The 25,855-nt window shown below is 44.0% G+C and overlaps 1 protein-coding gene across 2 annotated transcripts in view; it reads right to left on the reverse strand.

Moving 5' to 3' along the window:
• Nucleotides 1-2,553: 2,553 nt before the first annotated feature.
• Nucleotides 2,554-25,855, reverse strand: part of LOC143960537 (single-stranded DNA-binding protein 1-A, mitochondrial-like) — a 47,260-nt gene continuing 23,958 nt past the window's right edge. For both annotated transcript variants that reach the window (XM_077469240.1, XM_077469241.1), the window contains exon 7: nt 2,554-2,713. In XM_077469240.1, the coding sequence (XP_077325366.1) occupies nt 2,673-2,713 (41 nt within the window). In that variant the 3' untranslated portion in view covers nt 2,554-2,672. The remainder of the gene's footprint in view (nt 2,714-25,855) is intronic.

Consider the following 25,855-nt stretch of genomic DNA (forward strand, 5'->3'; position numbering starts at 1 on the left):
CTTCCTGATTGGCCCGGAAGGAGAAACAGGAAGACATTAGCAAAGATTAATTCGCTAATGTCACACAACAGGGTGGGCTAAAGGCACAGTGCTCTGCACCCCAAGCCCATCCTTTTTGAAGCCAATTAGAGCCTCCTAATCATGTGCTTAAAAACAAAACAAAAAAAACAACAATTGGAATCCATGCGTCCAGCACCCTGCATGTAGGTTAGGGGCCAGGTGCATGGATTGGGGGGGGTCGGTGCCAATGCTCCCCTAATGAGCAGCAGCCATTGCTTGGAACCATATGGCATATCACAGCAACAGGTTGTTTATTGGCACTTCAGGAACTCGAGGGTACATCAGCAGGGATTCACTGTTTGTACCTCCACTCCATTATGTGCAATAAGCCATGTAAGAGATAAGCAAGCATTCTATACTACAACCCGCAGATTTATTGTCATAAGTATTTGTGCAGCTACTTACAGTGCATCTGGAAAGTATTCACAGCACTTCACTTTTTCCACATTTTGTTATGTTACAGCCTTATTCCAAAATTTATTAAATTCATTATTTTTCTCAAAATTCTACAAACAATACCCCATAATGACAACGTGAAAGACGTTTATTTGAAATCTTTGCAAATTTATTATAAATAAAAAAACAAAAAATATCCCATGTACATAAGTATTACAGTCTTTGCTCAATAATTTGTTGAAGCAGCTTTGGCACCAATTACAGCCTCAAGTCTTTTTGAGTATGATGTTACAAGCTTGGCACGCCTATTTTTGGGCAATTTCTCCTATTCTTCTTTGCAGGACCACTCAAGCTCCATCAGGTTGGATGGGGAGCATTGGTGCACAGCCATTTTCTGATCTCTCCAGAGATGTTCAAGTCTGGGCTCTGACTAGGACAATTATGGACACCTCACTCAGGTTGAACTGGATCGGAATGTTTTTTTCTCAACAAAAGTGGAGTTACACTTTAATAAATTTGCAAAGATTAAAAAAAAAAAAAAAATACTTCTTTCACGTTATGATGTATTGTTTGTAGAACTTAATGAATTTAATCCTTCTTGAAATAAGGCTATAAAAATACAAACTGTGGAAGACGTGAAGCATTATGAATACTTTTCGGATCCACTGTACATAGGTACAAGGATAAATCGATTTAGCCTTGTACCAATGTAAGTAAATGCACAATATACAAATCCGAGCAGAAGTTTGGCGCTCTCCTCCTTCCCCCCGCAGGCATTTGGGACACACCACCGGTCCCAGAAAGCTGCAGGACCATTCACAAAGTGCAGCGTGGCTTGCACATGTGCAGTGGGAAGCTGGCTGTGAAGCTGCAAGCAGTCACAGCCAGCTTCCCAAACCAAATATGCCCACGTCTGGACCTGAAGACCAGTGAAAACCTGGCTCAGGTGAGGACCATAATGGAAACCTGGACAGGTAAGTGTCCCATTACTAAAAGTCAGCAGCTACACTATTTGTAGCTGCTGACTTAATTTTTTTGTTTCCAGCTGAAGAACACCTATTGTATATTGTCAAAAAAGAGACCCCTCAGAGGTTTTTTTTTTATTTTTATTTTTTTATATGTCACATGATAATTGTGCTATTGCTTATCGCATCAACATTCTCAGAAAAGATATACCTAAATAATATTAGCGTGCGCAAACACAATATATCACTTCATGCTTTAGTAAAATATAAATGAGGTTGTGTTGAGTAATTCGATACTAAATATGTAAAACCTCAAAATGAAAAACAAAAAACAATTACAGTACCTATAATTGTCCTAGGGCAGTGATGGCGAACTTTGGCACCTCAGTTGTTTTTGAACTACATTTCCCATGATGTGCCACTACACTGCAGAGATCATCATGGGAAATGTAGTTCCAAAACATCTGGGGTGCCAAGGTTCGCCATCACTATCCTAGAGCAACACTTTAACCAGCATAGCCTCATGTAGGGCCCTGTTTACCCACATAGGGACAGGTGTTCCATGCATCCCTGTTCAGGCAGTCCCATTGCTGTCAATTTGAAGGCAGCAGCTGCATGGACACAGCCACTGCTCCTAATCTGACATCCTTGCGAGTGTACAACCCTGAATGCACCCAGGGAGCAGAAGCAAAAGGATTAAAGCTTATTTACGGTTTGAAATTTTTTTTAATATTTGCGTGTCCCTAGCCTTCCCAGAGTTCTAATTTAAAATAGAATTGTATCCACCATCCTCCAGCAACGACTGATCAAAGATGTCCCTCATCAGGTTATGCTGGTGCTGCCATCTTCTCTGTGTCTTTTTGGTCCTGTATCACTCATTTCCTCCCAATGGGTAGATGCTTCTGAAGTAACTAATGTCCCTGTCACCAGTGCCATTCACAATATTTTACAAAGCAGTGTATAACATGTTACATTGTATAAATAATAAAACCCTGTCCTGACCCCCAGAGTCCCTGACAAGTAGAAGGTGGTGCAGCTATGGTACTGTCCAGTGAGTAAGAGCCCGTTTATATATCTCCCCGATATAAATGTAGACATGTCTCACTGTACAAACCCTAACACAGACACAGCATTTCTTAGCAAATAAGATTTTATTCTCCTGAAGAAAGTACAAAGATAACGTTAAATTAAAATACACATTGCCAAGACCAGAGCTCAACATACAAGGGAGGACAGAGGGCCAAAGGTACATCATGGCTTCTCTCGCGTATCACTCAGAAATATGATGTTATCTGTAAAAGGAAGCAGAGTGTAACAGGTAATCAGAAAAGGAGTTCAGAAGATAACCTTTCCCCTACTCAGAGCAGAATAAAAAAATACATTACAAATCACCTTGTCACAAAAAAAGCACACACAAAAACATAGAAGAATGAGGCAGAAAAAGAATACATGATCGATCAATTCTGCCCCTGCCCCATTTTTTCCCCAATGTGCGTATGTGTATATATATATATATATATATATATATATATATATATATATATATATATATATATATACATATATATATATATATACATACACACACACACACACACACACACATATACACGTCCATATATATTTGGACACAAGCACAATTTTTTTTTTCCCCAATTCAAGCTATAGTTATATACTAGATATGGGCTGAAAGTGCACATCCTCAGGTTTAATTTGAGGGTATGTACATCCAAATCAGAGGAGGGGTTTGGGAATTACAGCTCTTAAGAAAAGCCACCCCCCCCCCCCCCCCCTTAGCAAGGAACCAAAAGTAACTGGACACTTGAATCAAAAGTGGTTTCATGACCAGGTGTGGGCTACTCCTTTGTTATTTCTTCGTCAATCAAGCAGGTAAAAGGTCTGGAGTTGATGCTAATGCTGGCCATACACTATACGGAAATCGGCCAAAATTCAGTCATTAGAGCATTCGTTCGTTTTTTTTCGGCCAGTTAATGGGCACAAAATCGATAATCGTTTGGACGTTTTTGAGCCGAAAAAAAAAAGGACAAGTTTGGAAATTTCCTGCCGAAAGATAAATTGAAAAGGTTAATATGTTTCCGGTCCGACCTGCCTGCACTAGGTATAAGTAAAACATAAAAAATTTATTTATGCCCACTGAACGATTTATCGGTTATTACATGATGGCACCATCGTTTGCGCTCGCGGCCGTACGTTCATTTTTCGAAATTGGGTTCGCCCGATTTTTCATATTGTATATGACCAGCATAAGTGTATTTGCAGTCGGAATCTACTGCTGTGAACCTACATTGTGTGTTTAAATGATCTGTCCACGAGTGAAACAGGATAGCGCAATAACGAAACATATCCATCAGAGAGATAGTAGCAACATTAGGAGTGGCCAAATCAACAGTTTGGTACATTCTGAGGAAAGAAGAATGCACAGGTGTGCTCAGGAACATTTTTTTATGGATGTCCACGGAAGACAATAGTGGTGGATGATCGCAGATCCTCTCTATGGTAAAGAAAAAAAAAACACATTTGCAACATCCAGACAAGTGAAGGACACTCTCCAGGAGGTGGGCGTATCATTGTCAAAGTCCACAATCAAAAGAAGACTTCATGAGAGCAAATATAGAGGGTTCACCACAAGGTACAAACCATTCATAAGCCTGAAAAAATAGAAAAGCCAGATTAGACTTTTCCAAAAAAGTCAGACCAGTTTTGGAAAAGCATTCGTTGGACGGATGAAACTAAGATTAATCTGTATCAGAATGATGGGAAGAAAGAAAAAAAAAAAAAAAAAGCGTAGAGAAGGCTTGATCCAAAGCACACAACCTCATCTGTAAAACATGGTGGAGGCAGTGTGATGGCATGGCTTCCAGTGGCACCCGGTGATTGGTGTTTATTGAGGACGTTGCAAAAAACAGAAGCAGCTGGATGAATTCTGCAGTGTTTAGAGGGATACTGTCAGCCCAGATTCAGCCGAATGCAGCAAAAAAATGTATTGGACAGTGCTTGACAGTACAGGTGGACAATGATCCAAAACACACTGCAAAAGCAACCAAGGAGCTTTTGAAGGAAAAAAAGTGGAATATTCTGCATTGGCCGAGTCAATTACCTGATCTCAACCCAATTAAGCATGCATTTCACTTGCTGAAGGCAAAACTAAAAGGCAGAAAGACCCACAAACAAAGAACAAATGAAGACAGCTGCAGTTAGAGCCTGGCAAAGCACCAGAAAGGAGGAACCCCAGTCTCTGGTAATGTCCATGGGTTCCAGACTTAAGGCAGTCATTGGCGGTAAAGTATTCTCAAAATATTAAAAATAAACATTTATGATTATATTCATTTGTCCAGTTACATGAGCATTAATTTGGATTGTTTTGTTTTAATATTATTCTGGTGACATACAGAGCCAAAAGAATTACAATTGTGCCTGTGTCCAAATATATATGGACCGGAGTGTGTGCGCGCGCACGCACACACACATTTATATATATATATATATATATATATATTTTTTTTTTTTTGGTCTGAATATAGATCTATGTTTATTACGAGCATGATTCAATCCAATTACTGTTGACTAACTCACTACCTGTGCTGGAAGTGTACTCAAAGCATTAAACACTCTCTCATGTAAAATATAATACTTTCTTCCTGTTAGTTTGAAGTCATATTCCCATGTTCTTGATCTTAGCTTTGTATTAAAAATACTTTCCTCCTGAAACTTAATTACCCCTTCTTGTATTAAAGGTTTTCATTGTCTCCCCATTTCCTTAAGGCTGTACATTAGGTTTCTGAAGTCCCTCCCGATATCTTTCACTATTTTTTTTCTGCCTCTGGACTCATTCTATCATATTAATATCTTTTTTTAAGTGAGGTCTCCAGAACTGGACTCCGTATTATCAGTGGGGTCCAACTAAATATCTAAATCGAGGGGGCGTGGTCGGATGTGGGAGTGAGTGAGTGAGAGAGTGTGAACGCTGGACGCCCGCTCCTAGCCTCCCCTTGCTCTCCCTCCATGCAAGTGAATCTCCCCGCTGGTGGAGGTGGCGTTTAGCCTGGGTTCCTACCTGGATTCTGTGCGTGACGTGGCGGCCCCGGTCGCCTTGCTCCGGAGCTCGTCGTGCACTGCCGGGCGGTGCTTGGCGTGGGTCTCGCGGGAGCTCGTGCCGGCGTGGCTCCAGCGTCATCAGAGGCGTGTCATCGGGAGCGAGCCGAGCCGAGGGAGCCTGCGGGAGCCCGAAGGAACTCTTCCAGCTGACCCGGGACGCGCTGAGAGCAGTGACAGTAGCCTGCATTAAGAAGACCCAGGCGGCGGCCCGCAGCAATCCACGAAGAAGAAGCCTATGGCATCTACCTAGGCTAACAGTAAAGCGGTAGCGAGCGGTGGGGTGAGAGGCAAGCAAGGAGGAGGGTGCAGTATCTGGGAATGCCCATACGAACATTCAAATACATTTGCCTAGTTTTACTACACACTAAGCCTGCTTGCTGGATGATATAGGCTCCCAAGCTCTTGGAGCCTCCGGGACTTACTGAAACGGCTGTCTCCCCTTCCCTTTTTTTTTTTTTTTTGGTATTGCTGTTTCTATAGCGTGATGAACCCTGTTAAACTATCTATGCAAATTCAATATAGCACTTAGAGGCAGGCAAACTGCTGGGGGAATAGTCTCTTGAGTCCATGCCCAGCCTGCACGGTTACCTTGCTGCCCCCTTGGCTTGGGGCCACCGCACCACTTCTTTTGCTCCACCGTATGGACTTGTATCACGCTGCTAAAACTAAGTTTCTTGGGGGGCGACTTTATCGTAATTTCTCAACACCACTATTATTGGCCGCTTTTCTACCATGCTTAGTAAGCGGGCCAACGAGGATGGGATGATTGGTGAGGGGAACCAAAAAACCCGGGCTGCTAAAGAGAAAGCAAATCAGGCATCGGCTACTGCGGTAGCAAAACTGGAACGCTTTGCCCATGCAACTTCCCCTACCAGAAAAGGGCCCCCTCAGCCAGCAGGGCAAACAAAGACACAGGGGGGTACTACGGAAAGGAGAAGTAACACTCAACTAGCATCTAATCCAGGTCGATCCCCTAGTGGCAGCAAGATGCATGATGCAGTTACAGCAGCAAGCAAGATAGCACACAATATAGTAGCTCCGGTGGAATCCCCTCCATTAGAGGGTGATGAACCCACACTGCGCGATATATTGAAGGCAGTTAATGAATGCAAAGCGTCTATAGGCGGCCTCGATAACCAGCTAGCCAGTATTAAAACTGAACTGCACTCTATGGGCCAACTACTGAGCAACACAGTAGCAAGAACTACGATCCTGGAAGGGAGATTAAGCACGATCGAGGATGATTTTTCTCCACTACAGCAAAAAATAAATGTGCTATTGAAACAATCAGCCATACAGTCAGCAAAACTAGATGCCCTGGAAAATAGCAACCGTAGGAATAATATTCGCCTGATTGGCCTCCCAGAGGGAAGCGAGGGGTCTAACCCCATAGATTTTCTGGCAAATTGGTTCAGGGAACTTATGGGTAACACCCCCTTTACCACTCTCTTTGCTATTGAAAGGGCCCATAGAGTCCCCGCAGGCCCGCATCTATCAGAAGGCCGCACCAGGCCTCTGATATTGAGACTCGTGAATTATAATGATCGCACCATTTTGCTACGCAGGACCAGGGAGCTGAACGATGTTTTTTACAAAGGATCCAGGGTCTCATTCTACCCAGACTTCTCGCCAGACCTACAGAAACGGAGAGCTGAGTTTATCCCCATCAAGCGAACCCTCCGTCAATATAAGTTAAATTATGCACTGTTGTATCCTGCCCGGTTACGAATAACCGCTTTGGGCTCAACTTCTTTCTTTGACACCTCAGGAGAAGTGGAAAGGTGGCTGGAGGAACATAAAAGTGATTTTTAGCCATTCTGCAACCACTAGGACTGGCTAACAGGGCTGGCTCCCTGGGAGCCTTTTTTTTTTTTTTTTTTTTTTTTTCCTCTTCCTCCTTTTTTTTTTTTTTTCTTTTTTCTTTTGGTATAAAACCTGCACGAGCAACAATTCTAGAGATGTAGAATACTTATTATGTTAGCTAGATTTAGTTTGAGGTATGGGATTATAATGTCTTTTAGCACTAATTCGCACTTTTTAGAAAGGAGGGGTGAGTAAGGGTGTTAGCATAAATGTTGGTATAAATCGCACAATACAATGCAAATATCACTATATACTTCACATAAGTCTTGGAGGGGACGTCATTGAACACCCCCCCCCCTGTTTTTTTGGGATGCAAGAGCGCACTGTTTAATTCTATATAATATCTGCACTTGAAATAACTTTGTTGAGCAGTATGGGGGAATTTTTATCATGATAGTATGTGGTATGTTCTATAAGATCACTGATTAGCATGGGGGGGTGAGAAAGGGAGAAAGGGAGAAAGGGAGATGGCAGGTATGTTGCAATATAGTGTAAACACTATTAGTAACGCTTAATGGTTAAGCATCGAGGATGTTTCATCGAACGTGCCCTGCCGCTTCCCCTTCCCCCCCCCCCCTTTTTTTTTTTCCCATTTCCTTTTCTTTTCTTTTTTTTTTTTTTTTTGCTAGCTTGAGCCTAGGTTGCATTGGTAGCGGGGTACTGAGTGGGGTCGAGGTGAGACACTCCGGGGAGCCTAGGGCTCCCTGGGTTATTTGGGAGAGCGGGGGGAACGGAGTCGGGTGTCCAGGGTCCTGGGGAGTATAGAAAGTCGAGCCACAATAGCGTCCCCCAGGGGATACCCTGATGGGTGGGTGGGTGGGAGGAGGAGGGGGGGGGGAGGGGTTGCTCAGGAAGTTGGGGGGGGGTGGGGGGATGGGAGGGGGGGAGAATGGGTGGGTAGTAGGGTTAAGGGGAACACCTCGAGCGCGTATAGCCGATACAACGGAATTGGGGGGGGGGGGAGGGACAGTGGGCCCGTCGTGGGAGGGCGGGCCCCCTCCTCTCCCTCCCCCCTGTCCCGTCCGGTTTGAGTACTAACAGCATATATGGGTAGTGTACACATCTTATCATGGAATGTGAGGGGGCTGGGAGACCCAAAAAAGAGGGCAGCAGTTTTTCTGGAAACAGGAAGGGGAGGTCCCGGCTTGCTTTTCCTTCAAGAGACACATCTAACCCCCAGTACAGCCCCATTGTTAAGGAACCGGAGGTTTTCGGCATACTACCACTCTTTTCATACAACATATTCAAGAGGGGTGAGTGTTCTTGTTAAAAGAGGCACGGACTTTCTGTGCAAAGAGTCCTCTATCGACAAAGAGGGAAGATTTGTTTTTTTGTTTGGTCTCCTGTCCGGGCGCCAATGCATCTTAGCCAATATCTATATACCCCCTCCCTTTAAACTGGAAGTAATGGTTAAATTGACGACGTTCTGTCTAGATAAACCAGATGTCCCATGTATAGTAGTAGGCGACTTCAACGAAACGCTGGACCCGCATATGGATAGATTTCCTGCTCCATTGGTGACCAAAATGGGGCGCTTGCAGGGCTTCATCTCCGAAATAGGTTTAAATGACTTATGGCGAACACGTCACCCTCAAGTAAGACAGTATTCTTGCTTCTCCAGCACTTATTGCACACTATCAAGAATTGATATGGTACTGGGCAATAAAGCAGCCGCGGAGGTGGTCCAGGAGATAGAATACGGAGTAAGGGGGGTGTCTGACCACTCCCCCCTGTCCATGATACTGTCTCTAGGTATTAGACCAGGTCCAAGAGAGTGGAGGATTAACCCGGGCTGGCTGGTATTAATGGGTCCCCCAAGCTCCCACCAGGATAACTTAGGGGAATTTCTTCAAATAAATAGGGGCTCTGCCCCTCCGGGTACGGTCTGGGACTCCTTAAAAGCCTACATTAGGGGCACATTAATACAACAAGTGGCAACTATTAAGAGGAAAGCTCGAGACCAGGACTTAGCAATGAGAAATAAGGTCGCCCAGGCAGAACAAGCATACATAGCAGCACCATCGACCGCAAGCCGGCGGGAATGGCTGGACAGCCAACAAGTCTATAAAATAGCCCTCCTAAAAAAAGCAGAGAACAGGCGGATTTTTCAGCGCCAGCATTACTTTGGCGAAGGAGAGAGAGTAGGTAGAACCCTTTCTCTCCTGGTTCAAACTAACAGTGCGCCAACAGTAGCCCAGGTAATCAAGTCTCCTACAGGCGTTCTTGTCTCCAGCCCTTCCGCAATTATGAGGGTATTCCATGACTACTATAGAACTTTATATAAATCTGTCATCCAGGGACAAGGTAATTCGGCGACTGATTTTTTACTTCGGACAGCAATACCAACTTTATCAACGGATGATAAATTATCCCTTGAGCTACCACTTACGCTGGAAGAATTAAGGAATGCAGTAGCCGCAATGCCTAACGATAAATCCCCAGGGCCAGATGGCCTTCCAGTAGAAATCTATAAACGCTATGGGGAGGTCCTATTGCCGGAACTCCTCGTGATATTGAATCACGCATTGGAGACAGGGGAACTCCCCGACTCGATGCGTGAGGCTAATATTACTCTAATCTTGAAGGAGGGAAAGGACTCCCAGGAAGTTTCATCATATCGGCCGATATCCCTGCTATGTACGGATATTAAAATACTAGCCAAAGTACTAGCAATTCGGTTAAACACATACATTCACAAACTCATACACCCAGATCAGTCGGGTTTTATCCCGGGTAGGGCGACCAGCACTAATATTAGAAGAGTCTTCCTTAATGTCCAATTACCTAGAGATAATGAGGGGGTGGGGGCCATCCTAGCACTCGATGCCACTAAGGCCTTCGACAGCTTGGAATGGGGCTATCTGTGGAGGGTCCTAGAGAGGTTTGGATTTGGCCCCTTATTTACCCAGTGGATAAAATTAATGTATAACAAACCTAGGGCCAAAATCAAGTTGGGTACTGAAACCTCTGAATCATTCCAACTGGAAAGAGGTACAAGGCAGGGGTGCCCGCTCTCCCCCCTCCTCTTTGTATTGGCCATGGAGCCCCTTGCGGCCCTGGTAAGATCTTGCCCGGACATACAGGGTTTTCGGCGGGGTAGTTCCGAGGAAAAAATTGCCTTGTTCGCGGATGACCTCCTATTTTTTATCGGCGATGTGGATTCTACCCTGAATAGAGTGATCCATCTGATGGGCGAGTTCGGTCAACAATCGGGCTTAGAGATCAATTGGGGCAAATCAGCTCTTTTACCACTGCTCCGGCATGGGGAACACGGGGCCCCCTCAACGATAACAGGCCTGGAGTTGGTGACTAAGCTGAAGTACCTGGGCATCTGGATATCAGGGGACGTAAGTCAATATGCCAACGAGAATCTGGCACCATTATTGACGAAAATGAAGACGAAACTTAATAGTTGGTGTGGCCTCCCTCTCTCGGTGGCGGGCCGCTGCAGCCTAGTAAAAATGATTTGGCAACCCCAAATACTTTACATTCTACACAACTCTCCAATTTGGATCAACCAGAAATGGTTCCAAATCATGGACTCGCTCATTCGGCAATTAATTTGGAAAAAGGGGCATGCTCGGATAGGCTTGCATACGCTGCAGCTGCCCGTCGCGGAGGGAGGGTTGGCCATACCACACTTGGGTGCATACTTCCTGGCCGCCCAACTCCAGCACTTAACAGGGGCAGGACTTCAAGAGGGGGGGTCTATAGGTCATAAGTTGATGATGATGGGAGCACCCCATAAACTGGTCCCCGAAGCCCTGGAGGCTAATGCCCTTTTTTATAGCTGCCCCACTAATACTCTAATGAGGAAGGTATGGCAGCAAGCAAAGCGCAAGCTAGGATATGCGGGAATAACTACCTATACTCCTCTATGGTGTAATCGTCATCTGTCTGAACTAAATAAGGTCGACAAAGCTCCGGAATGGGATAGCCAGGGGATTAATAGAATAGTACATCTTTATGAGGGGAACGTAATGAAATCTTTTGAAACTATCAGCCAGGAATTAAATGTCCCTAATAGGTCATTTTACAAATATCTGCAACTGAGACATGCAATCCAGGCCCAATATGGGTCACTCACTATCGAGCGAACTGAAATACCCCTGCTCCAGGCCCTTATAGATCATGGGCACGCAAAAGGCCAGATTTCGTGCCTATATATGAAGCTTAGAGGCAGTTTCCTGAAAGGTGAAGGCCCAGCCAAGAGTAGACAGGGTTGGATAGGGGATCTCGGCCCGATATCTCGGGAACAGTGGGCTAAAACGCTTGAACAGGGGCATTTGGCCTCTATATCTCCATCGCAGCGCGTGTCCCATCTGTTCCTCATATATCGGGCATATTACACCCCCCAGAAGTTATGGAAAATGGGGAGGAAACCTAGGGATGAATGTCCTAGATGTGGGGCACCGGGGGATCTCCTCCACATGGTGTGGAAATGCCCAAAGCTATATAGTTATTGGTTAGAAATAGTCATTAAAATAAATAGAGCCTTTAAGACCACCCTGAAACCTGAGGCCAGGGCCTGTTTACTGGGGATATTTGATGGGGTTAATATTCCTCTGCCAATCAAGCCATCTGTCCTGAAGTGCCTATATCAAGCTAGGCGACTGATAGCAATTAATTGGCAAGCTAGGAACCCCCCGGATACTGGACAATGGGTCAACGCAATTAACTCTCTAATATGGTGCGAGAGAGTAATGCTTATAAAGCTAAATAATTTAAGAAAATTCGAGATATTATGGCATCCTTGGCTGACTGATATGGGATTCCCCCTGGAGTGAGGTCAATATATGGATGGCCTAGTACCCGCCCGGCGGATGGCAGGGAGGATTCTCCTCCCCTCCTCCTTATGCGGAGCCCCCTCCTTTTTTCTTTTTCTTTTTTTTTTTCTTCTGGCCCGTACGGAGGTGGCTGTCTGGCTGTGACTGGGACGGTTGTTGCCGGCATTGCGCGCTCGAGGTGGGGTGGGTGGTAGGGAGGTTTGGGGGGGTGGGGGGGGAAAGTGCATCAAGGGGTGGCATCGATGAGTAGGCGCTACATAACAGTTTCAGCGCACTAACCTGCCTGGTACGTTATTGGTATCTTCTTTTTCCTTCTCTATACAGTATAATATGGTTAGTTACGTATGGAAAATTTTCAATAAAACAGCAAATTGATCGCAGCAGGGTAAGAAAGGGGGATAGAGAAGGAGGGGGTAGGTTGGCGCTGGGCGGGGGGAGGGAGGCCTCGCCCCCCACCCCATAACACTACTCCTGGATGGAGTGTCTGGGTGTGGGGACGACGCCCCCTCCCCCCCCTTTTTCTTTCTTTGTCAACAATATATCTAACATTTAGGTTTAAGTGTGAATTATGCTATGTCAATGCCATTACTCAATCATATTTTGTCTTATGTCTTGGAATGTATTAGGCTACGCCACCCCGGTCTTGTAAATTATTTTTTTTGTATTGGTGAAAATATTAATAAAAATTAAATAAATTAAAAAAAAATATCTAAATCGAGGAATCAGGACCTCCTTCCTCCACCTGGTGATCCCTTTTGTGATAACTAAAGATCTATATTGAGGAATCAGAACCCGCTTCCTCCTGCTGGAGATCCATCTAGTCATAACTGAAGATCTATACAGGGGAATCAGGACCTCCTTCCTCCTGCTGGTGACCCCTCAAGTGATACGTCCTAGAAATGGTTGCTCATTTTGCATCTGAAATAATCTTCCACAAATATTTTTCCTCTATAGTTCTGGCCAGCACTGTATCCCTAACATTATGTTTTAAGAAGGGATTCTTTTACCCTAGGTACATTATTTTACATTTAGAAATATTGAACTGCAGTTTCCACTGCATTGACCAATCTTCCACCAATGCCTAATCATGGCCCAAGTTACAGACATCGCCAGGAGTATCAACCCTATTACACACCTTTGCGTCATCAGCAAAAAGACATACCCTTAACCAGCAAACCTTTAGTTATATCACTTACATATAGATTAAATAAAAGAAGACCTATTACAGAGCCTTGGGGTGCACCACTAGTGACTGGTCGATTTTCTGAATGAACCCCATTTACCATCACACTCTATCTATCCTTTAGCCAACTGCATATTCACTGAGCCACGCAAGTGTTAAAATGTACAGCTTTTTAATAAGATCATGTGGAACTGACATGTCCCTCGGCTCTCGGGTCCCAGCGCTGCCATTCAAACTAAGGGAAACAGGCAGTGGAGCCTTGCGGCTTCACTGCCCATTTCCTACAGCGCATGTGCGAGTCGCACGGCGCTTTGTGAATGGGAATGCGCTGTTAGGGAACACACAGTTCCCAGAACACAGCGCGCCTCATTACCCAGAAGACAGCGCGGAGGAAGAGAAGACCGAAGATCACCGAGGAGTAGGAAGAAGGCAGATTAGGAAGACTGCCTAGCAACAGGGATTTCTGGACAGGTAAAAAAATATTTTTTTCTTCAAATATTTTTTGAAGAATATTAATGCTTTTTTTTTTTTTTTTTTTAGGGTGGCCCTCCACTTTAAGAGTGATTTCATTAATTTGACTACAACCTTAAACTCATTGGCCTTTCTTTGACAGCTTCTACCATGCTACTTTTCCTGTGGATAGGTACACTAGCTGTCTGCTAGTCTTGGGAAACTTCTTGTGTTAAAAGAGCCTGCTGACCTCTATCACAAAGTTCAGTACTGTCTGATATGCAATATTGCCCCTTCACCTCCCTATATAATTACCCAGGTACCATCTTGAGCCAACGCTGTGCCCATCTTCAGCAGTGCTGCTGGTCTATGTTCCTCTACTCACAGGAGACAGTGGCAGTAGCAGGAGCAGGCAGTGGGGCCAAGCTGTGCTGTGTGTGTGTCTACTGGCGCACACAGCCTGGATTGGGAATGAGCCTGAACATCTGTCCCCACAGAAAGCAGCTTGCTATGGGGGCGGACACAGAAGAGGGGATTGAAGAGCACTTGCAGGGGACTCCAGCAGTTTGGGGCCGTTCTGAGCACAAAGCAGGCAAGTACAACATGATTGTTATAGAAAAAAATAAAAAGCTTTACAACCACTTTAAAGTTTACTTACATTACCGACCTTCCCTCCTAAAATGGCTAGCTGCCTGGCTATCTTATGTTTGAGTCGTTGGCAAGTATGCAAAGCATAAGCTCTGATCAGCAACTTAGAAAGTATTGGAGCCACAGGCCTATTAAATACCAAAAGATAAAAACTAACATTTTATATAAAAACTTCATTTTCAAAATTCTACTCCTGAAAATGTCCATTACCTCTGGCAAAGTTGTTTTAATTTTCTAGGTATGCCATGCTGTACAGTTTTAAATTCATAAAGGCCCAGAGCACAGCTGTCATTTAAGGAAACTCCTAAGAATACTTAACCACATATGAAAAGAGCCCCGGGCACCTGCTGTACCTTCATGTGGCCTCAAATTATAGATAAAAAAGCATCAGCTAGATTTGAAATTCAACCTGCAAATTCGTGACATACTTTGGTAAGCAGGGAAGTCAGTCGTGTGTAATAAATATATATATTTTTTAAATGGCTGGAATGGTTTTGCACCTGTAAAATCCAACAAGATAAATGCAAGAAAGGTGTAGAAATGAACGTAGCTCTGTATTCACTGATTTATCACTAATGTATTTTTAAATGTAAGCAGTGTAACTACCCGAATAGGACCTGGTCCTGCAGTCACTGTACAGAAGAGCCTAGACTGGCAGAAAGAGAAGCAGGACAAGGAGCCAATCCCCTGTGCTACAATGCAAGCACCATGCTAATAGGAGTGCAAAGTGACCTAGGGGTGAGCTCAATCTGCTGCTTCTTCTTTCACGGTCAAATCACAGGCCAGACTCCAGAACATACTCAAGAGGCGCTAGGAAATTTTAGGTTTGCATGTGTAGTCAGACTAGGAAAATTTCAAACTAGCTCAATAACTCTGACAAGGCAACTCCCACACAGCATGGCTTTCTTCGATGGGCACGCAACAGTAGCCCCAACCACAGAAGTACAGAAAGGAGTGTCAAACCAAAAACCAGATTCATTGTTGGTTAACCACTTCCCGACCAGCGCATGACGATGTACGTCGACAGAATGGCACGGGCAGACATATTGGCGTACATGTACGTCCAATATTCGTTGCCGCCGTGCCATCGGGAGCGCGCCGCCGGCGGCGCGCTCCCGCGCTGGTCGGGACCCCCGTGAGTCCGGTCGCGGGACCTGCGGACTCGATCGCCGCGGGCATCCCCGCGATCGTCTCACGGAGCGGCCGAATGGAGGAAATGCTGTATAAACAAAATTTTTCCATTCTGCCTAGCAACTAGTGACGCTGATCTCTGCTCCATGTGATTGGAGCAGAGATCAGTGTACACTAAATGAAAGCCCAACCCCCCCACAGTTAGTAACACACCCCTAGGAACACTTAACCCCTACACTGCCACCCACTGGTTAACCCTTTCACTGCCAGTGTCATTTACACAGGAATCACTGCATTTATATAGCAGTGATTACTGTATAAATGACAATGGTCCCAAAAATGTGTCAAAAATGTCCGATGGGTCCCCCACAATGTCGCAGTCACAATAAAAATCGCAGATCGCCGCCATTACTAGTAAAAAAAAAAATAAAAAAATTATTAATAAAAATGCTATAAAACTATCCCTATTTTGTAAACGCTATAACTTTTGCGCAAACCAATCAATAATCGCTTATTGCGATTTTTTTTACCAAAAATATGTAGAAGAATACGCATCGGCCTAAACTGAGGGAAAAAAATATGTTTTTTTATATATTTTTGGGGGATATTTATTATTACAAAAAGTAAAAAATAATGCGTTTTTTCAAAATTATCGCTCTATTTTTGTTAATAGCGCAAAAAATAAAAACCGCAGGGGTGATCAAATACCACCAAAAGAAAGCTCTATTTGTGGGAAAAAAAGGACGTTAATTTTGTTTGGGAGCCACGTCGCACGACCGCGCAATTGTCAGTTAAAGCGACGCAGTGCCGAATCGCAAAAAGTGGTCTGGTCTTTGACCAGCAAATTGGTCCGGTCTGAAAGTGGTTAAAAAGGCATAAAAAACAGCAAACGTGTTTTGCAGGGGCAGTGCACAATACTGCAATAGAGAAAAATCAGGTCTCCGGCCCTGCCAGACAGGACTTCATGGCAGCGTTGTGAAAATTTCAGGACTGGATGGAGAGAAAATTAAATCCTTTAGCAGACATCTGCCATATAGGTCTTTCATCTGTTTAACTGTCTGTATGGAGTTTAGCTTTAATCACTTTAACTCTGGAAGGTTTTAACCCCTTTATGACCAGGCCATTTTTTTTGCTATTCAGCACTGCTCTACAACTGCTGATTATGTGAGCATGCATGCATGCTGTACCCAAAAAAAATTATATAATTTTTTTAAACACAAATAGAGCTTTCTTTTGGTGGTATTTGATCCCCACTGGGTTTTATTTTTATTACGATATAAATGAAAAAAAGTCCAAGAATTTTGAATATATAATTTTTTTAATTTTTTTTACTTTTGGCTATAAACCATATCAACTAAAAAATGTAATTCCTTCATAAAATTTTTGCCAAAACCTATTCTGCTGCATGTTTTTGATTTAAAAAAAATCCAATAAGTGTATATTGATTAGTTTGGGTGAAAGTTATAGCACCTATGTAATATATACTGGAATTTTTATTTACCAAATTTCTTAATGACTTATAATGGGACTAGGATAGTGCTGTGGAAAATCTGACACTAAGTGAGGCATGGGGGAACTAACTGCTACTGACATCACCAGTAACATTAATACAGTAATCAGCGATAATACTACACACGGTAATTGTACTAATGACACTGGCTGGAAAGTGGTTAACATTTAGGGAGATCAAGGGGTTAATGTATGTGTGTAAAGCGTGCTGCTTTTACTAAATGTCTAAGTTTCTCATCCCCGCTTTGCAGGGGTGAGAAACACAGATTGTTAACTGTGTACAGCATTCTGTGTTGAATGTCAACACAGAGCTCTGGGTTGTGAATATATGCAGGTGATTGACCGGTCCCAGCTGTGGATCATTAGCCAGATTTGCTGACAGGCTTGTGCTGCACGACCAAAACGCAGAAGTAGGCAGCGACATACAGTTAAACCGCTTTGCCTACAGTGGCTGCTTGCCTGCGGTACCTTTGCTGAGTGGTTAAAGAGTGGTGAAGGCACATGTGTGAAATATGACTTAAAGCAGTCAATTTTTTTTCTGGAAATAACATGTTCTTATCTGCTCTGTGCAATGGTATTGTAATGAATGTCCCTGAACCTCCATTTCTGGGATCCCCCGCCGGCACTCTAGGCTCATCCTCTTCTCTGTGCACCCCATAGGAAGAGTGACAAGGTCTCTTGTAGAAATGCAAGTCTATTTTAAGCCCAAAAAGAAAAAAAAAATGTATATATAATTTTGGATGGAGTGTGGAAGGGTTAGATCCTCTGAGGTTTTCAATGCTGTCTGCATCTCCACTCAGAGATTCACCTTCTCTCTTTGTCCTGGTGATCCATTGGCATTGGAACTGAAAGTGACAGCTGTCACCAGAAGAAAGGAAACATTTCTGATGCGACAGCTGTATAAAAGCAGGCCATACACTATACATTGCGATTGTAAAATCTCTTAGGTCCACTGACTACTATATACTTTGGGGCCTGCACAGCATACTTGCATATTATGACACTCTCACCTCTGGGTGTGCTCTCCTCCAGCGATGTGAGGTCCAAGCTCAACGCACCCGCTGCCTCTCTGCTGGTACCATATTATTTTTCCTCTTCTGCCGCAATCTTCTTGCTTTGCCCTGATCATGTGTGGAATTACATTTTCTCGGCAACTGGCTCCATTCCTAACATTTTTAATACGCTGGGACTGTACACTTGTCTTTCCTAAGTTTCATAGTAAGTGTAGATTAACCCAAAAAAAAAAAAAAAAACAACAACACCTCCTCTACAAAAAGTCCCTACCTGCCTGCATATTTTAGTTCTTAGGGTTTACCATCCCATACACGGGCACGGGTCTCCAAACAAAGGACTGGTTTATTGTCCTTCAGACTTTGGGGGCCATACCGTGGCCAGTATGAGTAGAAAAAGTCCTGGAAGTAAACAGTGCCCCATCTTTGGTATTAAAGGGGGGGGGGGGGAATAGTGCCCCATTGTTGGTATCATGGTAAGCAAAAGTGCCCTATAATTGGCATCAGTGAGAGGAATAGTGCTCCATTGCTGGCATCAGTGGCAGGAATAGTGCCTCAAGGGCCAATAAAGGCAAAGGGGCACATATGGCCCCTGGACCAATGCTCTAGGGCTTTAAGCATCCCATACTCTATCCAAACTACAAGAAAAATAGCTTCAAATATTATTTTGCCCCATTTGTCCATGTGATCATTGTCAGCAAGACAGAAAGCGATGGGAAATCCAAAATGTTTGTTTGTCATTGGAACAGGAATAGGGGAGGAAATTTCCAATGTGGATACCTGTGCCGGGTATGTAATTTATGAAATATATGGGAAGCACTGAGGCAACTTCAGGGACTGCAACTTGTATGTTTGGTAATGATATGTGACAAATCTGTAACATACACTTCACACATGAACAGCAGTAACATAATTTACACTGGCACTCTCTATGGCAGTTCTATTTAATTTACCAGATTAGCTGTTGACGTTGCCTACATGACGAACACAAAATACATTTTAATTAAATGAACTCCAGGACATCTTATATTTATTTGTGCAGAACATGCTGAGATGAAATGTCTACATGATATCAGACTGTAATTTCGTTGTTCCAGAATTACAAATGTTTTCCTTTCCAGGGTTACTTTAAATTAAAATGTTCTGCAGCCAAACTAAACAAGTCAGTGCGGCACACAACTGTCTAGACAGGATCACGTTGGTCTGCTATGCTATGGGACATCCGCTCATTTGTATTTTCAGGCAAGTGCTAGAATCTTTTAATATACCAGTATCTCACAAAAGTGAGTACACCCCTCACATTTTGTTAAGCCCCATACACACTATCAGTTTTTCTGATGAGTTTTTCCTTCAGGTTTACCAAAAACATGTAGTGCAAGGACCTGCCTGATTGCATACACATTGAAACTCCTAAGGTTTGACCTCATATTATATGGTTTTGGTAAATCTGAAGGAAAAAAAACTCAGCAGAAAAACTGGTAGTGTGTATGGAGCTTTAGTGTTTTATTATATCTTTTCATGTGACAACACTGAGGAAATGACACTTTGCTACAATGTAAAGTGAATGCACAGCTTGTATAACAGTGTAAATTTGCTGTCCCTTCAAAATAACTCAACACACAGCCATTAATGTCTAAACCGCTGGCAACTAAAATGAGTACACCCCTAAGGGGAAATGTGCAAATTGGGCCCAAAGTATCAATATTTTGCTTGGCCACTATTATTTTCCAGCACTGCCTTAACTCTTTTGGACATGGAGTTCACCAGAGCTTCACAGGTTGCCACTGGAGTCCTCTTCCATTCCTCCATGAGGACATCACAGAGCTGGTGGATGTTAGAGACCTTGCGCTCTTCCACCTTCCGTTTAGGATTCCCCACAGATGCTTATTAGGGTTTAGATCTGGAGACATGCTTGGCCAGTCCATCACCCTTATCCTAAGCTTCTTTAGCAAGGCAGTATCATCTTGGAGGTGTGTTTGGGGTCGTTATGTTGGACCAGTCTCTGACGGGGGGGGATCATGATCTGCTTCAGTAGGTCACAGTACATGTTGGCATTCATGGTTCCCTCAATGAACTGTAGCTCCCCAGTGTCGGCAGCACTCATGCAAGCCCAAACCATGACACTTCCAACACCGTGCTTGACTGTAGGCAAGACACACTTGCCTTTGTACTCCTCACCTGGTTGCCACCACACAGGCTTGACACCATCTGAACCAAATAAGTTTATCTTGGTCTCATCAGACCACAGGTCATGGTTCCAGTAATCCATGTCCTTAGTCTGCTTATGGGCTTTCTTGTACATCATCTTTAGTAGAGGCTTTCTTCTGGGATGATAGCCATGCAGACCTAATTGATGCAGTGCGTGGTGTATGGTCTGAGCACTGCCAGGCTGTCCCCCCACCCCTTCAACATCTGCAGCAATGCTGGCAGCACGCATACGTCTATTTCCCAAAGACAACCTCTGGATACGATGCTGAGCATGTGCACTCAACTTCTTTGGTCGACCATGGCGAAGCCTGCCCTGAGCGAAACTTGTCCTGTTAAACTGCTGTATGGTCTTGGCCACCATGCTGCAGCTCAGTTTCAGGGTCTTGGCAATCTTCTTACAGCCTAGGCCATCTTTATGTAGAGCAACAATTCTTTTTTTCAGATCCTCAGAGTTCTTTGCCATGAGGTGCCATGTTGAACTTCAAGTGACCAGTATAAGAGCGTGAGAGCGATAACACCAAATTTAACACACCTGCTCCCCATTCAAACCTGAGCCCTTGTAACACCAACGAGTCACAGGACACCAGGGAGGGAAAATGGCTAATTAGGCCCAATTTGGACATTTTCACTAAGGGGTTACTAACTTCTGTTGTCAGCGGTTTAGGCATTAATGGCTTTGTGTTGAGTTATTTTGAGGGGACAGCAAATTGACATTGTTATACAAGCTGTACACTCACTACTTTACATTGTAGCAAAGTGTCATTTCTTCAGTGTTGTCACATGAAAAGATAATAAAATATTTACAAAAATCTGAGGGGTGTACTCACTTATGTGAGATACTGTATCTATTAATACAGTCTCAGTGAGATTAAAGAGGACCTACCACATAAAATTTAAAATGTTCCCACTAATCTTACAGCCTGAATAACAAATGATTTGTAGTTTTTAGTTGACACGTTGACAAGTGTAAAGATTTTTTTTCTTGCCGTTGTAACAGAATGAAAAAAAGAACTTGGGGAACTTTAAAAGAGGTCCAATAAACACAAGCATGAAAAACACAAAAACAAAAAAAAACAGGATTTACCAAATTTTACATTCACCGTTATTGGCATCTGCTAGAGAAATGCAAAGTAGAAGGAAAAGCCACACAATGATCCACATGGTAAAAGGTTACTGCTTAAATACATTTTCTAATCATGCTCTGTCTAAATAGCTAGTCTGTCTAACCCCTTCCCGCCGAGCGTATGCAGATGTGCGTACTCGGCTTCCAGGGGGTATACCGGGATGATGCCCGCACCTGCAGGCATCATCCTGATACCGTTTTTTACAGCGGGCGATTGGCTATTCAGCCATAACAACCGAAGCGGCTAAAAGCCGCTTGGCTGTTATGACGGAGGAGCGGGAGGGGCCATCCCTCCCTCCCGCCGCTGTTACCGATGCTCCCGTTCAATCGGGAGCACCGATCGCACATCCGATGCCTCCGGCTGCTGGGGAGGAACTGGAACGAAGCCGTAATCGGCTTCGTTCCAGTCTCCTAATAGTAAACACGGAAGCGACGTCATGACGTCACTTCCCGTTTACTCGGCTGCCAATGGTGCCGGTTTTAAAAAAAATATACAGTATTCAGAATCGCCGTTTTCGGCGATCTGAATACTTTGAAGTGTAAAGGAGGGATCGGGGGTCTTTTAGACCCCCGATCCCTCCATAAAGACTACTTGTTACCACCTATTACTGTCACAAGGGATGTTTACATTCCTTGGGACAGCAATAAAAGTGATCAAATTTTTATTTTATTTTAACAATTTATTCATAAAAAAATAAAAATACATTTTTTTTTTTAAAAGCGCCCGCCATCCCCGCGAGCTCGCGAAGCAAAGAAAACGCATACGGAAGTTGCTCCCGCATATGTAAACGGTGTTCAAATCACACATGTGAGGTATCGCTGCGATCGCCAGAGCGAGAGCAATAATTCTAGCACTAGACCTCCTCTGTAACGCTAACCTGGTAACTGTAAAAAAATTTTTTAAAGTGCTGCCTATTGAGATTTTTAGGTACCTTACTTTGTCGTCATTCCACGAGTGCGTGCAATTATAAAGTGTGACATGTTTGTTATCTATTTACTCGGCGTAACATTATCTTTCACATTATGCAAAAAAATTGGGCTAATTTTACAGTTTTTTTTTTTTTTAATTCATGAAAGTGTCCCTTTTCCCAAAAAGTTGAGTTTAAAACACCACTGCGCAAATACCGTGTGACATAAAACATTGTAACAATCGCTGTTTTATTCTCTAGAGTCTCCGCTAAAAAAATATATATAATGTTTGGGGGTTCCAAGTAATTTTCTAGGAAAAAATATGGATTTTAACTTGTAAACACCAAATGCCAAAAATAGGCTTAGTCATGAAAGGGCTAAATACCTAGTCCGGCTAGTCTGTGTGTCCTGTCAACGCTGATGAATGTCATATAGCAGTGCCCTCATTCTCCCTGCATTCATAACCCCAAGGCATTTGGCGGAGAATTAAGGACCACCAGCCGCAAACAAAAGGGATTTGCGGTCATATGTACGCATGGAATAATGTAAAAAAACAAAAAAAAAAAAAAACCTTAGACTTACCGGTAACGGTATTTCTACGAGTCTTTCAGGACAGCACCTGGAGAGAGCATAGCTCCACCCACTTTCCCAGGAAACACTGCAGTCAGTTTTCTTTATAGACCGGACACTTCCACCATGGCCTCAGTTGTTTTAGAGTACCTCCAGCCATGCTGAAATTAGATAAGCAGAACATAGCAATAACACCACATTTTATAATACTTTAGGGTGGGTCATCGGTGCTGTCCTGAAAGACTTGTAGAAATACCGTTACTGGTAAGTATAATTAAGGTTTTCTCACCTCGTCTTTCAGGACAGCACCTGGAGATGATAGAGTACATACTCTAGGGTGGGACCACCGCCTGTAGGACTTTTTTTTACCAAGGGACTGCTCTGAAGCAGAGAGCAAGTCCAATCTGTAATGGTGGGTGAAAGTGGAGAAGCTTGTCCACATAGCCGCCCTGAAAATACGCCCCGGAGAAGCCCCTGCCCGTGTTGCCCAGGATGTGGCTACTGCCCTGACTGAATGGGCCCTTTACTCCTGCGGGAGGATCTACCCCTGAAGTTTTGTAGGCTACACAGATGGCCATTCGCAGCCACCTACTTATGGTGTTTTTGGAAGCCCTGTATCCCTTTCGTGGGCAAGAGAATAGTAATTTGATTTTCTAAATTCACTTGTGATCTTTAGATAGTGTAGTATGCTAGCCTAGCTCTGATCAGTGCCTAAAAAAATCTAATAAAGGGGGTCCTGGGATAATTGTCTCTCCAGGAACACCGAGAGGGCGGCTACTTGCACCTTTAGGGTGCTAAATCGCCAACCCTTTTTTCATACCTTCGTGTAGGAACTCTAACACGGAAACAACTTCCCTTGGTGAGAAAACTTTACTTACGCACCAGGAGCGAAAACATTTCCATGTCTTAAAATAAATTGATCTAATGACCTTCTTTCGGCTGTCTAGTATTGTTGAAACTAACTTATTAGACAGGCCTTTATTTCTTAGGATCTGCTCCTCAGTAACCAGGCAGCTAAACTTAGGTGCCCGATATTGGGATGTTGAAGGGGCCCCGGAGTTAGAAGGACTTTCTGTAAAGGAAGACCCCAATGGGGTCCCACCGCCACTTTTGTATAGTTGAAAACCATGTCCTTTTGGGCCAAAATGGGGCTACTAGGATCATGGTCGTGGATTCCCTCTGCAGCTTTTTTAGCACTAATGGAATCTTTTGGAAGGGGGGAAAGGCGTAGCACAAGTGGAAGGTCCATGGTTGCGCTAGCGCGTCTAGTCTTTCCGCTTGGTCTCGTCTGTTTAGGGAGAAGTAAGTCTCTACCTTTGTATTGGAGTGGGATGCGAGCAGGTCTATTTGGGGAGTACCCCATGTTTCTGTTATCCGTCAGGGATGCAAGGTAAGATTCTGCCCAGGACATAATCTGAAGGGCTGAGGTAAGCAACACGTTGCTTCTTGTGCCCCCGTCTTGTTACATAGGCCACTGCTGTGGCATTGTCTGACAACACCTGAATGTGGTGACCCGGAACTTGGTCTCTGAAAGCCCATAGTCCCAGGAGAATGGCTCTCAGCTCCCTCCAGTTGGAGGATCTCCTGGCCTCCCTGGTTGTCCATGCTCCCTGGATCATCTGCCCATCCAGATGGGCACCCCAACTCCAGAAGCTTGCAACTGTTGTCAGTCTTTGTTCTATGGGAAAAGTCCAAAGTAGACCCCTGTCCAAATTTGACCGATTCCGCCACCACCATAGTTTCCTCTGAACTTGAGGGGGGATCCTGATCAATTTCTCTAGAGGTTCTCCGTAGGACCAATTCCTGAGAATTGTCTGCTAGAGGTCCCTTGCATGGGAACGTGCCCATTATGCTGCTGGAATCGAGGACGTGAGGAGGCCTAGAACTGACATGGCTGCCCTGATTGAGATTGGTAGATTTGTCTGAGTCCCTTTTACTGCCTTTTGTACCTTTTCTCTCTTTTCCTCTGGGAAAAAAAATTCTTTCCCGAATAGAACTGATGGTATACCCCAGAAATGTTATTGTCTGGGACAGGATCATATTTTATTTTTCTTTGTTGATGATCCATCCAAGATTCTCCAGATGTGACCTTGTCACTTCCAGATCTTTCTCCAGTAGCTCCCTTGTTCTGGCAAAAAGCAAGAGGTCATCCAGGTATGGAACTATGGATATCCACCTTAATCTGAGGGGTGCGAGGGCCTCTGCTATAATTTTTGTAAATATCCTTGGTGAGGATGACAGGCCGAAAGGGAGGGCTCTGAATTGTAGATGCGTAATCGACTCTCCCATCTTTACCCGTAATCTAAGGTATTTCTGTGATGTCGGGCTATGGGTACATGCAGGTACGCATCCCTCAGGTCTATTAAGGCCAAAAAAAACAGCCTGGGGTCAAAAGGTTTTTTACTGAAAGAAAATTGTGTCCATCCTGAACCTTTTGTAACTGATTGATTTGTTCAGAATTTTCAGGTTTAGAATTAAACGAAACTTCCCTGATGGCTTCCTTACTAGGAAGATGTGAGAATAGCACCCCTTCCCTTCCTCTCCCTCTGCGACTTGGAGGGGATTGGGAAAACTCCAGTCTGTAGCCCTCTGCAATTATTTTGAGGACGAATGGACTGGAGGTCGCCATCTTCAACTGTGGAAAAAGGTCTGTAGCCTTCCTCCCACCGCCGGATGAGTCACTGGTTCTTCGCGGTTTGGCCAGGAGATCGGAATACTCCTCCTGACCTCCCCCTTGCTCTTTGGGACCTCCAGGGTCTTTTATATCCTGTCTCCTTTTCCTCGTCCTGTTGAAAAGAATGAAAATATTTCTTGGTCTGTGGCATAACCACCTTTTTTAGTGGAAATGCCTTTTTCTTGTCTGCCATTCTGTCGAGCACGGCTTCCAAGTCAGGGTCAAAAACTAAGTTCCTTTCAAAAGGTAACCC

Source organism: Lithobates pipiens, unplaced genomic scaffold, assembly GCF_037356315.1.
Source record: "Lithobates pipiens isolate NorthernLeopardFrog02 unplaced genomic scaffold, aLitPip1_a1.2 Scaffold_8, whole genome shotgun sequence".
NCBI lineage: Eukaryota > Metazoa > Chordata > Amphibia > Anura > Ranidae > Lithobates > Lithobates pipiens.